General features: G+C 30.0%; 1 protein-coding gene across 4 annotated transcripts in view; it reads right to left on the bottom strand.

Annotated features, from left to right (window-relative positions):
* Positions 1–4,520: 4,520 nt before the first annotated feature.
* Positions 4,521–16,281, bottom strand: part of fancb (FA complementation group B) — a 49,678-nt gene continuing 37,917 nt past the window's right edge. For 3 of the 4 annotated variants that reach the window (XM_051119341.1, XM_051119340.1, XM_051119342.1), the window contains exons 6-11: positions 14,590–14,718; positions 14,333–14,502; positions 9,988–10,382; positions 8,101–8,329; positions 6,054–6,435; positions 4,522–4,978 (exon numbers count right to left, since the gene is read on the bottom strand). In XM_051119341.1, the coding sequence (XP_050975298.1) occupies positions 6,054–6,435; positions 8,101–8,329; positions 9,988–10,382; positions 14,333–14,502; positions 14,590–14,718 (1,305 nt within the window). In that variant the 3' untranslated portion in view covers positions 4,522–4,978. Of the gene's footprint in view, positions 4,979–6,053; positions 6,436–8,100; positions 8,330–9,987; positions 10,383–14,332; positions 14,503–14,589; positions 14,719–16,281 lie in introns of all 4 variants that reach the window. The other variant, XM_051119343.1, reaches the window with a different exon arrangement.

Genomic DNA, 16,281 nt, shown 5'->3' on the forward strand with positions numbered 1-16,281 from the left:
AGAAAACCAATAAAAACTAGATAAAAAAAGGTTTGTCAAGACAAACTCCAGGTTAGCTTGAGAAAGTCTAGTCTGAAAGTTTAAAGCAGCTGTAAACGCTCAAATTTTTAAACTTTGTATAGATAGATTGGATTAGTATGTTGCTAACATGATTAGCATGTAGTTAGCATGTTTCTAACTATTTTTCCAACATGTTACTTGCATGGTTAGTATGTTACTAGCATGTCGCTGTCATGTTTTAACATGAGTAACATGTTACTAGCATGTTAGTTTGTTTCTAACATGATTCACGTTACTAGCATGATTAGCATGTTGCTAGCTTGTCGCTAACATGATTAACATGTTACTAGCATGTTAGTTTGTTTCTAACATGATTCACGTTACTAGCATGATTAGCATGTTGCTAGCTTGTCGCTAACATGATTAACATGTTACTAACATGTTAGTTTGTTTCTAACATGATTCACGTTACTAGCATGATTAGCATGTTGCTAGCTTGTCGCTAGTATGATTAACATGTTACTAGCATGTTAGTTTGTTTCTAACATGATTCACATTACTAGCATGATTAGCATGTTGCTAGCTTGTCGCTAACATGATTAACATGTTACTAGCATGTTAGTTTGTTTCTAACATGATTCACATTACTAGCATGATTAGCATGTTGCTAGCTTGTCGCTAACATGATTAACATGATTATGTTTTAGCATGATTAACATGTTACTAGCATGTGGTTAACATGTTTTAAAATGATTAGCATGTTACTAACATGGTGCTAGCATGATTAACATGTTACTAGCATGTGGTTAACATGTTTTAAAATGATTAGCATGTTACTAACATGGTGCTAGCATGATTAACATGTTACTAGCATTACCATGTTGTTATCATGTTTTTAACATGATTAGCATGTTACTAGCATGTCGCTAGCTTCATTCTAACATGAGTCACATGTTACTAGCATGATTAGCATGTTGCTAGCATGTTTCTGGCATGACTAGCAAGTAACTAGCATGTTTCTAACATAATTACCAAGTTACTAGCATGTTGCTAACATGTTTTTAAAACGATTGGCATGTTGCTAGCATGATTAACATGTCACTAACGTGATTAACATGTAACTAGCATGTTGCTAACGTTTTTAAAATGATTAAGATGTTAGCATGATTACCATGTTACTAGCTCGTTTCCAGTGTGATTAACAAATTACTAGCTTGTTGCTAGTCCGTTTCTAGCATGATTAGCTTGTTACTAGTTTCTAACATGACTTGCAAGTCACTAGCATGTTGCTAACATGTTTCTAGCATGATTAGCATATTGTTAACATGATTAGTAAGTTACTAGCATGTTGTTAGTCTGTTCTTGAAATGATTAGCATGTAGCTAACATGTTTCTAACATGTTTTTAAAATGATTAACAAGTTACTAGCATTATTACCATGTTACTAGCATGTTGTTAGCTTGTTTCTAACATGATTAGCTTGTTACTAGCATGTTGTTAGTATGCTTCTAACATGACTTGCAAGTCACTAGCATGTTGCTAACTTGTTTCTAACATGATTAACATGTAACTAGCATGTTGCTAACATGTTTTTGATGATTAAGTTACTAGCATGTTCCTAGCTTGTTTCCAGTGTGATCAGCAAATCACTAGCATGTTGCTAACATGTTTCTAACATGATTAGCATGTTTCTAGCATGTTTCTAGCATGATTAACATGTTATTAACGTGTTGCTAGCATGTTTTTTAACATGACTAGCATCTTACTAGCACGTTGCTAGCATATTACTAGCATGATAAGCATGTTTCTAGTATGATTAGCATGTTACTAGCATGACTGTAGTTGCTAGGCTTGGCTAGTGATAGACTGTGTCAGTGTAAGTCTTTGGGCTTTTTATGATTTTTAATCTTCATTTTTATGAAAACGATAAGTCGGATCAGTTTGATCAGATACAGTAACCCGAGTCCGATCAGACGACTTTCTCAAACATCAGACTCACCATTACGGCTGATCTCAGACAGACGGTGCTGATGCTGATGCTGGTTTCCATAGTAACAGTGTCAGCGGTGAGGACACTTGAACTGGATGATTGTCAGCGGCGCTTGTGTTTGCTCGGGTCCGTCTGAAACACGGCTCTGTGTCTTCGGTGTGAGAGAAGAGCTCTAGAAGGCACTGGGAGTGTTATGAAATATGACGATTACTTGAAGAAACACACACACCAAATACAGAAAGTGATGCAATCAACTCTGAACAAGCTGAAATCAAGTATCGTAGTCAAAAGAAATGTGCCGTGTTCTTTTGTTTGCCATTTGTTTATATGTGTACAAAACTGAAAAAACAAACATGTCTCAGTATTCGTAATCTGCTGCCAGTTTCTGCCTCTCTGAGAGAAAATCTAAGTATTTTGTGTGATCTCAGAGATCAGATCAGTCGTAGTCTTCTCGTATTTCAATCTAAGGCTTCATTCTCTTAAGACGCCTCAGCAGAAGCATCTGATCTGCTGGTGAGAAGCTGTCGTTCCTCAGGGAAGTGTGTTTTCTGACGCTGATTGATCACAAGACTGAAACACAAGAGCATCAGACTCACTGACATCAGGACACTCACAGATGTGCTGCTGATTTCCCTCCAAAATGACATCACTTCCTGGAGGACAATGCTTTTGTTATTTAGAATTTGGATGTAAATTGACATTAGAACACAGAAAATAAATTATTAATTGATTTTTAAAAAAGGAGAAAATGTCATATAAATTGTCAAAAAATTATAAATTATCAATTGATAAAAAAAAAATCTTGGAAATGACATTCAAATCGCAAAATTGTGATTATAAATATTTTTAACAGAAAAAATTATAAATTGTCAATTGATTACAAAAATCTTGGAAATGTTGTTCAAATCATATCATATAAATATTCAAGTCATATTTAAATATATATTTAAATATATAGATATATATATATAGATATAGATATATATATAGATATATACACACACACACACACACACACACACACACACATATATATATATATATATATATATATAATATATACATATTAATTGTACAAAAATAGTCACTTATTGATTATTAGTCATTAACTGATAATCTTCCCGTCCATCAGGACTCTAAATTCTCAATTGTAAAATAAAATTAAAAAAATGAATAAATAAATATAATAAAATACAATTTAAAAAAACTGAAAAAAAAAAAAACTGATTTAAAAATAACAATAACTAATAAAACCAACAAAAACAAATCACAAAATCTCTTAAAAAATATTAAATTAAAAACTGATTTTAAATAATTTTAAAATATATATTTTAATTATTAAAAACTATTAACTGATGATCTTCCCTTACACCGCAGCTCTAAATGTGCTAAAATAAAATAAAATAAAATAAAATAAACAAATAGACATAAAAAAACCTAATAAAACTGACAAAAACACGTCAAATTTTAATTAAAATAAAAATAAAAGTGGAAAATATTTAAATATAAACTAATTTAAAATACTAAATTATTTTTTAATTATATTAAAATAGTCACTATTAACTGATGATCTTCCCTTCAACCACTCAATTGTAAATTCTCAATTGTATATGTGCTAAAATAAAATAAAACAAAACAAATACAAAAAAAAAAAAAAAAAAAAAATTAGACATTAATAAAACTAATAAAACTGAAAAAACATCACAAAATTTCTGTAACTAAAATGAAAGTGGAAAATATAAAAATAAAAACTAATTTAAAATATTTTCAAAAAATGTATATTAGATTAATAATATTAAAATAGTCACTATTAACTAATGATCTTCCCTTCCACTTCGCCTCAAAATTTTTTAATTGTACATGTGATAAAAATAAAATAAAATACAATACAATAAAATAAAATAAAATAATAAAATACTAAAAAAATAGACATAAAAAACGAATAAAACTGACAAAAACATCACAAAATATCTAAAATGAAAATGAAGGTGGAAAATATAAAAATAAAAACCAATTATAAAATATTTTTTAAAAATATATATTAGATTAATAATAATAATCAAAAAATTGTGAATATTTTTCACAATTTTTAAATATTTTTAACATAAAAAAATTATAAATTATCAATTGATGTGAAAAAATCTTGGAAATGTCATTCAAATAGCAAAATTATGATTTTAAATATTTTAACAGAAAAAAATATAAATAACCAGTTCTTGGAAATCTCATTTAAATAGCTAAATTATGATTTAAAATATTTTTAACAAAAGAAAAATCAATTGTAATAAATCTTGGAAATGTCATACAAATGCATGATTTAGTCAAACTAAAACTTATTACTATGTTTTCAGTAAAAATGATCATTTTCAGTAAATATGCATCAACAATACTGTAATATTTTCTTATGTTATTTATTTACAACTTCAAAATAATTTTTACAGTATCTGTCTACAGACAGATGTATATAGATAGAAGTTATATTATTTTTCAAAGGTTTAAATAAAAAATTATGCTGTGTGTTTAGCTGTATGTTTATTTTTTATTATTTATATACTGTAAATAAATAAATAAATAATAATAATAATAAAATAATTTTCACTCATAAATTGCTATTAAATTTCACAGGTAATTACAAAGAAACAGCAATTATTGTGAAATAGTGGTAGAAAGCAGAAAGACTGAAATACAGCTGAAGGATCCTCAAATTTATAAAAACAATTGTCTTCAAGGGTTTTTGCATCCAAGTGTTTATTTTCAACAGTAAACGCATAAATGGGTAAATAGCGGACAGGTGGTGATGGAGAATGTGTGTGTGTGTTTCCCTGCGGAGGACAAAGTGAGGGCTGTGAGGGCAGATGAAGGCTTTCCTGTGGAAATGTCACTGAACTATTAGAGGCGTGAAGCCCTGGAGAATCTCAAGACAAAACCAGACTCTCAATCTCCAGCAGAAGCTCATGGAAACGTTCATCGAGCGTGGATTCAGATCAGCTGGAAGATACAGAGGAGAAGCAGTTCAATATTTCATTTGTTTTTGACAGAAAGTGCAAAGTAAAATGCGTTTATTTTATGTATTTGATCAGGCTGTGATGCTCCTCTTTTTCCAAGCTCTTTTAAAGGAACAACTCAACTAAAAATATAAATTCTGTCATTATTTACACATTTCATGTCATTTCAAATCTGTATGCTGTTATTTCTTCCTATAACAACTCATCACTTTCAAGCTACAAAAATGGCAAAAATCCACCATTTGTCATATTTCATGTGAATTATTTTCATTGTATTGTTTTTAAATGTTTAAAATATATATATATATATATATATATATATATATATATATATATATATATATATATATATATATATATATATATACACACATTTTAAAAAGTAAAAAAATATATTTACCATTTAAATTATTTCTGTATTCTTTTATTTAACACTCATATTTTTTGTTGTTAAAAAGTGCTTGTGCATTTCTGAATTAATATGTTTTTTTGCATCTAGTTTTCACTTAGCTGGAAGTACTAAATTACTAAAACAAACTGAAAATAATGAAAAAAATGAATTTTTTTTAAACAAAAACTAATAAAATTGACAAAATGCGCAACAAAATTAAAATAAAATATAAAAAAAAATACAATTTACACTTAAAGTTAAGTACTAAGATTATTAAAACGGAACAAAATTGAAATAAATAAAAAACAATAACTAACTAGACAGTTACTAAAAAAAACAAACAAAAAAAAAACAACAACAACACAAAACTACAATCCAACAAAAACACATCACAAAATTTCTTTAAAATGAAAATGAAAGTGGAAAATTCATAAATACAAACTAATTTAAAATATTAAAAAATATATTATATTAATTATATTAAAATAGTCACTATTAACTGATAATCTTTCCTTCAACTGCAATTATGCATGTGCTAAAATAAAATAAAATAAAATAAAAATTTTATTTTAATAAATAATATTTATATTTTTGGTGTATTTTGGCAGATATTTTTATGAGTTTACGGGTTTGGACCGTCATGACGTTGACTCTGAAGTGCCTTTACCTACAGACGAGGAGCTTCCATCAGTGCGGCTTCATCTGCGTCCAGCTGCGTGTGAATCATGCGCTCTATCAGTCTGCTGTAGCGTGTGCAGTCCAGCAGTGGGCGGAGCCTCTCGTTGTACCGCCCCCGTTCTTTAAGCCACTCCTCCCTGAGCGTCTGGAGCGGCTGTGAGGAGGCGTGTGACTCCGCCTCTCCTCTCCTCACTCCCTCATCAGAGCGCAGCACTGAACACACGCCCTGCGTCACGGTGTGGATCTCCGTCTGTAGAGTCTGAGCCAGAGATCCAGCGCAGGACCTCGGCCTCTCCAGCGGCTGGATGTCATGAGACACGGGCAGAAAGTCACACAGCGAGTGCAGGAAGCGCAGCAAACTTAGCTCGTCCCTGCAGCAGAACACAACAAATCACATTTTATATTTTGCAATTTTGGTTAATCATTTTATTAGGACATTTATTTAATTTAATATATTTCAGCAAGTTGATTCAAGTCAATTCTGACATAAATTATTCATCTTATGTCATTTTTTCCTATAACACTTTTATGACCACACGGAAAAAGGCACATCATAAAAGTATCATAGTTCATATCGCTTTAAAAAATCATTTTTATTCTATTTTTTAAATTTCAATTTAAATTATTTCTGTATTCCTCATTTTTAATGAATACTTTTTGTGTAAATTTATTGAAGTGAAATTTATTTTCAAAATTTTTATAACAAATTCAGTTTTTTTTTTTTTTCATTTAACCTTCTCTGGATTGCATTTTAATGGTTGAATTAAAATTTAGTAATTTGAAAAGTATGCTTAATTAATTAACAATGAAACTTATACAATTTTACATCAATTTATTAAAGGTTTAACAAAAATTACATTTTAGGGGCTTATGAATTCTGATTTCTTAAATTATTATTATTATTATTATTATTATTATTCCTCATTTTAATATTTCTGGATTTATTTTTTCCCCATTTTTCTAGATTTTACATTTTACATTTTTCTGCATTCTATCTGAATGGTTTTTAAAATTAAATGTTAAATAATTATAAAGCATATCTAGCTAAATGAAATAATTAAACTTACACAATTTCACATCAATGTATAAAAAGTTGAACAAAAATTACATTTTAGGGGCTTATGAATTCTGATTTCTTAAATTATGTTTTTTCTCATTTTAATATTTCTGGATTAAATTTTCCCCATTTTCTGGATTTTACATTTTTCTGCATTCCATTCTAACGTTTTTTTAATTGAACTGGAATAATTATAAAGCATATCTAGCTAAAAAAAAAAAGTAATTAAACTTATACAATTTAATAAAAATTACATTTAGGGGCTTATGAATTCTGATTTCTTTTATTATTATAATTATTATTAATTAATTAATTAATTAATTAATTAATTAATTAATTAATTAATTTTTTTTTTTTTTCATTTTAATATTGCTGGATTTAGTTTTTCCCCATTTGTCGATTTATTAAATTTATTAAAAGCTTAACAAAAATTATATTTATAGGGAAATTATGTTTTGTTTTGTTTTTCCATGTGAATATTTTAACATTTAAATTTTAAAACATTTTAACATTTAAATATGGATTCTGTCTTTAATGATTTAATTACAGTTGTAAAAACATGTTTAATCAACTGAATTAATTACTTTAACAATTTAATTAAATGTATTTTTTAAAATAAAAGAAATAATTATTACTTTCTTCTGTACATTACATTCTCCTGTAGACTAGTAATCTATTTCAGTCATCATTTCTTCAGTCAAACCAAACTTTTATTTTGGAAAGTTGTCATGAAGACCTTCAAGTTTCTGTTTGTATATAAATTCCATTTTTATTTTCAAGGATTCTGTTTATGTTTATTGAGAGTCTGTAAGAATATAGAGATGGATTGTGGATTAAATATATAGAAATGTCTGTGAATGTTAGGTTGGTAACCTGAAATCAGTAAAATGAGACCCGGTGAGCACCAAATCCAGTGAACAATGTTTTTTTTCATGGAGGATGAGAAGAAAAGTCACATGACTCAGATAAGTGTTTTCACCTGCAGTAGACGCTCAAGACGCCCTTAAACGGTGAGTTCTGCACCCAACGGAACAGCCGGACGCCTGTCGGGTCTGCGGTGAAGCGCGGGTCGATCTCCAGCCGCTCAAACCGCATTGACTCCTGCAACCAGCCCTGCACATCCGCCAGCGTGTGATCCGGACACTCCACCATGAAAAACCACACGTCCATGAGCGCCATCAGACTGAGAAGATCCTCTCTGGCCTCGTCTGAACACACAAACCATCAGGGAACATCATCATGACTAGAAAATACAAATACTCCCATGCCAAATTACTAAGGAGAAGTCCACTTCCAGAACAACAATTCACACATAATTTACTCACCTCCTTGTCATCCAAGATGTTCATGTCTTTCTGTCTTCAGTCGTAAAGAAATTATGTTTTTTGAGGAAAACACTTCCAAAATGTAGTTTAAATGCAGCTTCAATCCCAGCCGAGGAAGAAGGGTCTTATGTAGCGAAACAATCGCTCATTTATTTTGGAAAATAAAAATTAGTATACTTTTTAAGCACAAAAGCTGGTGTAGCACAGACTCTGGGATGCGTGTTCATGACGCTACGTACTATTGAATCACGTTGAAAGGTCACGTGGAACTACAGACCAATGCGTTTACAAAGCGAACGCACAAAGACTAAGAAAGTCCAAGTCAAACGCTGTTTACAAACAAAAAGCTACAACAATGTCGGACAATTCTGAAGTTGTAGGAGAAAATAACATGGAGTTTTTCTCCATACTCAGTACACAGACGATGAACTTACACGTGACTCATAGTAGCGATGGGAAGTTCGGATCATTTTACCGACTCGGACCTTTAACTCTCGTTCAGTAAAATGAACGAATCTTTTTGAGTCATTTTGTTAATTTTAGCAAAATATAATTAAAATGTTACGTGTTACTTCCCTAACACATCTACTGCTTACACAAACATTGATCACACTACAAACAAGACAAAACTATAATGCTATAAGAAACAGAAAAGATTCATTCATTGTTTACCTGGGTCTTTAGTCTATGATTAGCTCACATCACCTCTTATTTGACAAGTTTTTGGGTTTGAGTTGTTCGTTCATCACGTGACAGACCCATAAGATGAACGAACGACTCGAAAAACCCAAAGACTCGAAACAGATGAACTAATTCCAGTACAGAACCTAACAAGACGTTGCGCATGCGCGACTGAACGAATCACTCCACGAGACGACTCGTTCTTCCCAAGTAACATTAAAGATTCGTTCAAAATGAACGATCGTTCAAGAATGACCCATCACTAATTCGTAGCATTGTGGACGCGCATCCCAGAGCCTGTGCTACACCAGCTTTTGTGCTTAAAAAGTATACAAATTTTCATTTTTCTAAAAAAAAAAAAAAAAAAAAAAAAAAAAAAAGACGGATCGTTTCACTAGATAAAACTCTTCTTCCTCATCTGGGATCGTTTAGAGCCTTTGAAGCTGCATTTAAACTACATTTTCAAAATCGGGGCACCAATGAAGTCCATTATATGAAGAAAAATCATGAAATGTTTTTCTGAAAAACCATAATTTCTTTACGACTGAAGACAGAAACACATGAACATCTTGGATGACAAGAGGGTGAGTACATTATTTGTAAATTGTTGTTCTGGAAGTGGACTTCTCCTTTAACCGGAACCGATACCAATACTGATTATGATGACAAAACCGATACAGACAGTTAGATTTTTACAAGGGAACTCAGATGATTCATATTTAGATGAAACTTAAACTGCATATAAGGTACAGTAGTGATCAAAAATCAAATATCTAAAAATGCAACATATCGGTGCTTGATCAGCCGATATATCGGTGCATCCTTACTCTAAACTGACAGTCATAAGGCCATTTTCTCACCTGTGTTGAGTTTGCAGTCACGTAACAGTTGCGGATGCAACTTTCCCATGGAAATATCTTTCAGATTTAGTGAGATTTGCCCGCAGTGTTGAGAAACCCGAGCACTTTCTTCAGCAGGAGATCCGGGTGATTGTTTGGTGCTGTAATGGAGCATGATGGGACATCTGACGCAGCCCGAGGTTAATAAAGGAGCCGCGTCGGTCACAGCGACCAGGGCGAGTCTTGATCCGCCGCTGTCAGCAGAACAATCGGAGCGTCTGATCTTCATCGGTGACGGGCCGTGAGCGACAGCTGCGTCTGATGCAGGATACGGCAGGATCACAGTCTTCGTGTTCATTACAGCAGCAGTTTGACGAGAATCCAACACGATTGAAGCACTGATATTCATGACAGACCTACAAAACAGTCAGAAAAAAAGTTATGTTTTGGTATTTATGCATTTGATCTTTTTTCCAGTAACAAGAAACATTATTTGATCCAAATCAAATGCATATCAGACAGGGTTAATACCTCTTATACTATAAAAAAACAAACAAACAAACAACATTAACTGAAATTAATATTAAGAAAACACACACACACACACACACACAAAACAGTTCATTTTAGATATCTGAACATTTCTCATTTACATTTAGTTTAAATTTAGGCAACAAAATAACAAATTAATTAGTAATAATAAATAGACAATAAATTGACTTTAAAAAAAAAAATTAAAACTAAATATTTTGTGTTTAAAAAAAAAGTCTATTTATTGTCTATTTATTTATTTATAAAGTTTGCATATTTTTGTGTATTTTTTTAAATAAAGATTACCTTTTCCTTTTTCAGGTTATTTAGTATCTTTGATTTCTATTATCTTTTATCCTTTATTTTTATAAGTGTGTATATTTTTGTGTAATTATTTACATTTACTCCTTTTCCTTTTTCATATTCATGTTATTTTAATATCATTAATATTCTATTGTAGTTTAATATTAATATTTTGAATTCGACTTAACTTTTATATTTTCAGTTATTTTTTTTTTTCATTTTTGTCGTTTTATTCAGGTTTTTTAAGTGTATTTATGGTATATTTATTCATTATGACGTTTGCATATTTTTGTGTATTTTTTTAATGATTACGGTTTCCTTTTTCATGTTATTTTAGTATCATTAATTTTCTATTACAGTTTTGTTAATGTTAAATTTTATTTTAATATTTTCTGTTTTCAAATGTAATTTTAGTTTAAAGGTGAAGTGCGTATATTTTTGTGTAATTATTTACATATTTACATTTACTCATTTTCTTATCCATATTATTTTAGTATCATTAATATTCCATTATAGTTTTGTTCATATTTTGAATTGGATTTAATTTTTATATTTTTATTTTGATTTGAGTTAGTTTTAATAATTCTTCTGTTTTTGTCATTTTATTAGTTTTTTGTTTTTTATGTCGGTCTACTGTCTATTTATTAATTATGAAGTTTCCATATTTGTGTATTTATTTTAAAGATTACGTTTTCCTGTTATTTTAGTATCATTCATTTTCTATTATTATATTATGATACTAAAATAACATGAATAGAAACAGTAATCATTAAAAAAAAAATACAAAACAATATGCAAACTTTATAATAAATAAATAGACATTTTAAAAAAAGCCTAATAAAATTACAAAAACAAAAAACTAACTAAAATTAAAATGAAAATATAAAAATGTAATTAAATTCAAAATATTAACAAAACTATAACAGAACATTAATGATACTAAAATAACATGGATATGAAAAAGGTAAAGGAGTAAATGTAAATAATTACAAAAAATGTACACACTTATAAAAATAAAATTTAACGTTAAAAAACTATAATAGAAATTAATGACACTAAAATAACATGAAAAAGGAAACAGTAATCATTAAAAAAAATACACAAAAATACACAAACTTCATCTTGAAAATTTAAATGCAAACAGCAAATTTAAAATAACAAAACTATAAAAATATTAATAATACTAACATGAATAAGAAAGAGAAAAAGAAAAAAAACTTACAAAAAATACATGCTATGCAAAAACAATATCTGTAGGTAATTGGTATTTGTTGTTATGTATAGATTAAATAAAAAAGGCATGTTTTTAGATTTTTCTTACTAAATAAACACAAGGAAGAATCATATTTTTCCTTTCTTTCTATATGTACCATTAACATCAAAACTTACCTACTGATTTTACTAAAACATTTTAGTATATATAAAAAAAAATCCCACTTGGGGACTTTAGTGAACATTCCTGAGTGACAATGCAAGTGAATCATTAGATCAGAGTCATCTGAATCAATTAATTGAAGTGGACAGTTTGAACTGATTCACAGAAATGAATCAAACATATCAATTCTAATAACGATAGCGCTGTTTGTAAATCATCTCTGTCTGAACGCTTTCATACTCACAAAACACGAGACGGTTTAGACCAACAGATTTGAGCAGTTTCTGAGTTGAATGTGATGTTCATGATTAGCAGCTGGTCTCCTTCAGGTCAGGTGAAGAACAAACGCAGCTGCATTTCTAAAAACAGACTCATTTTCCTGCACATGGCGGTCTGGTTTCTATGGCTACAGCCTCTCAAACTCTCGGCCTTATTACCCTGAACAGCCGAGTGTGAATATATATCTGATATCTGTACAGTAATGAGATTCAGCTTCAATATTTGCTCACATTCTCTGTTAGCATGAGGTCTAGGGCCAGATAGTAGGTTGTAACGCTCAAACAAATAGATCAATGTTTTGAGAGCTGCACAGAGTCACACTTCTCAGAGAAAATCAACCTACGAACGCTTTACTTATTTGAGACTTATTACTTAAACTTCAGTAGCAAAAACAGCATGAAAATGCACTTACATAAATATGATCTTCTGAGCAATCCCTTTTAATGAATCTTTGAATTTAATTCAATGATTCGTTTGCGTGTCCCCACATGGCATTTTACATGCATTAAATATTTTGCAAAACAATATCAGTAAGTAAATGTTCCCGTTTATGATTATGTGTTGTTATAGTATCATGAGACGCTATAATAGTTTTTATTATTGTATTTTTTTTATTGTATGTCATATTTTTACATTTATTTTAAACTATATTTTACTGCAATTAATAAAAAAGTTTTATATGGTTTTAATTTGTTTCATTTTTCATCAACTACAATAAAATTTCAGTTTTTGTCATTTTAATCATTCATTATTTTTAATAATTTTAATAATTATATATATATATATATATATATATATTTATTAGATATAATATTTCAGTTAACCTATAATAATAATAATAATAAAAAATTGTGTTTTTGTCATTATATAAAGAGATATATTATTATATTAATTGTACTTCAACCTATATTTTATTTCAATTAATAAAAATGTTTTATATGGTTTGAATGTTTCATTTTTCATTAACTGCAATAAAATGTCAGTATTTTGTTGTGTTTTTGTCATTTTAATCATTAATTATATATATATACACACACACACACACACACACACACATATATATAAATATTTCAGTTAACCTATATTTTATTGCAATTAATATGGTAATATAATTTATATGGTTTTAATTTGTTTATTTTTTCCATTAACTACAATAAAATTTAAGCATGTTGTTGTATATATACATATATATATATATATATATATATATATATACATATATATATATATATATATATATATAATTAACTACAATAAAACTTTAATTAGTTTCAAATAATTAATGTAATTAATTTCAACCTATATTTTATTTCAATTAATAAAAATGTTTTATATGGTTTTAATTTGTTCCATTTTTCATTAACTACAATAACATTTTAGCTAAAGTTTCAGTATTTTGTTAATTTTGTATTTTCATATTAATACATTTTCATTACATACCAAATATATATTTGTCTTGTCATCTATGTCCAATAAAAAGTTTTAATTTTAATTTTAGTACAATTAACCTATACTTCAAATTAAAATATTTAAATATGATTTTAATTTTTGTTTCATTTTTCATTAACTATAATAAACCCAGAGTTAAATGTATGTTGTTTCAAAGCAAATGTACAGAAATTTAAATAACAAACCAACATAATAATAAATAAAAATAAATAAATAAAAACACTAATAAAAATGAACAAAAAAAACTTTAAAATAAAAATATTAAAAACAATTTAAAAATATGAATATAAAAATGATAGTATCTTAATATCATTCTTTCTTTAGTAAAAAAAAAAGAAAAAAGCCTTGATTATTATTTTTTAATAATAAGTTCTATAAAGCTAGTACAACGACTCGTCTGAAGAGTACATCTCGTAAGGAGTGACATACGTGTTATTTGTCGTTGTCAGAACAACACCGACGATCAGACTCTGTCCGATGACTCTCTGCCAAACTCTGTGCACCTTCAGAGCAGCTTCAGCACATTCAGTCTGCATCCCATCATCCTCTTCATCTCCAGCATCATCGTCATCATCATCCCACAGAGACACAAGCCCCTCCTACAACATTCACAGACAAACCCGATCTAAAAACTGCTGACTACAGAATGAATCTCAAGCACTTTTTACTATGAATGTGTGAAGAACCTGTTGTGGAGAGGAGATGACATGTTCTCTGCCTGACACCAGATCAGTTAAAGCCATTAATGACTGCTGGAGGAGTCTGTCTTTGACCTCCACGTCTCTCTGAAGGTCTTCAAGGACGTTCAGGCCGCTCTAAAGAAACCAATAACAGACAACCATGGATGTTATATTTAAGAGGAATATTTTAGCTTCAATCACACTCTCAGAAAAAAAAGGTACAAAACTGTCACAGGAGTGGAATCAATTCAAAATGTACCAACATATGCTACATAGTCGCTACTGCGTGCGACTATGAAAAAATATTTAGGAGCACCACCGTGACCCGATCAGCATAGTTGTGTTTGGGCTGAGGTGGGCTTCAAAGGTTTCTACGTCTTTTTGCAACGTTGAGTAATGAATCACAGACATATCTCACCAATCCCTTCATAAACAAAGTGTAGAGAGAGTATAAAGAAGAGACTGATTGTTCAGTGTAGAGAGTTTCATTCATTATAACTGAACTTTGTGAGATTGTGATGAACTAAGATGAGTGACAGCTTTTAATGATTTTTAAAGGGGTCATCGGATGCCCATTTTCCACAAGTTGATATGATTTTTTAGGGTCTTAATGAAAAGTCTATAATATACTTTGGTTAAAAATTCTCAATGGTTGTGTAAAACAACACCCTTTTTACCTTGTCAAAATGAGCTCCGCAAAAATCATGTCATTCTACGGGGTTGTTCCTTTAAATGCAAATGAGCTCTGCTCGCCCCGCCCCTCTCTTCTCTCCGTGGAGTGACGAGCCTGTTTACTTTAGCCGCATTCAGCCACGTTTAGCCGCTAAACTTCCTAACTACCACGTTATAAGGAAAGGCGATCGCAAAGATTCATATAAAAACCCTGATACTCACTTCTGCTGTAAGTGAAGCTGGATCACAAATGATTCGCGTGAACATAGACGGATATATGTAGATCGGGAGGCGCATTCCCTTCACAAAAAAACGTAATCCAATGCATCTTCAGCGGCTCAGATGTTGGGAGTAAATGACGACCACTACGTTCATTATTACATCCAGCAACACAACACCTCAATTGCTCAATCGGAGATATTCTTGTCTAACTTGCAGAGGTCGGACTGTTACAGCTGATCTGAGGTAAAACGCTCATGTCAATCAACTATCGTAGGAGTGTCCTCTGTTGGTGTGATGCCACACTGACAGGCATCTGAGAATGACTCAATTTGAAAAAGGGGATATTATTTTTACAGATTAATTACAAACCACTGCATGGATTTGTATCATTATAGTGTAGATTTGTACATACACTGACAACACACATTAATGTTCAAACAGCATGTAAAAGTGAACTTAGCATCCGATGACCCCTTTAAGGGAGTTTGTAAGTGAGATATTGATTTAATACAAGTTAAATAACCAAGAAGTTAATATTAAGTGACGTACATTGTCTGACTATAACACTATTGGTTGATTTTGCTCTATTTCGTCGTCAAAAATAGCCTGAAACAAGTCACAACTGAGCCGCTGCGCATCTCCATTTAAACACATCAGTGTTTTGTTTATGAATGAACATGTTTTTTAATAAATCTCGTGAGTCAATGATTCAATTTCCCATTCATAAAAATAGTCACTTGCTTTATTACTGAATGAATCAGACGTTCTAACAAATCATATGAATGAATGATTCAGTAATTAAAT

Source organism: Labeo rohita, chromosome 9, assembly GCF_022985175.1.
Source record: "Labeo rohita strain BAU-BD-2019 chromosome 9, IGBB_LRoh.1.0, whole genome shotgun sequence".
NCBI lineage: Eukaryota > Metazoa > Chordata > Actinopteri > Cypriniformes > Cyprinidae > Labeo > Labeo rohita.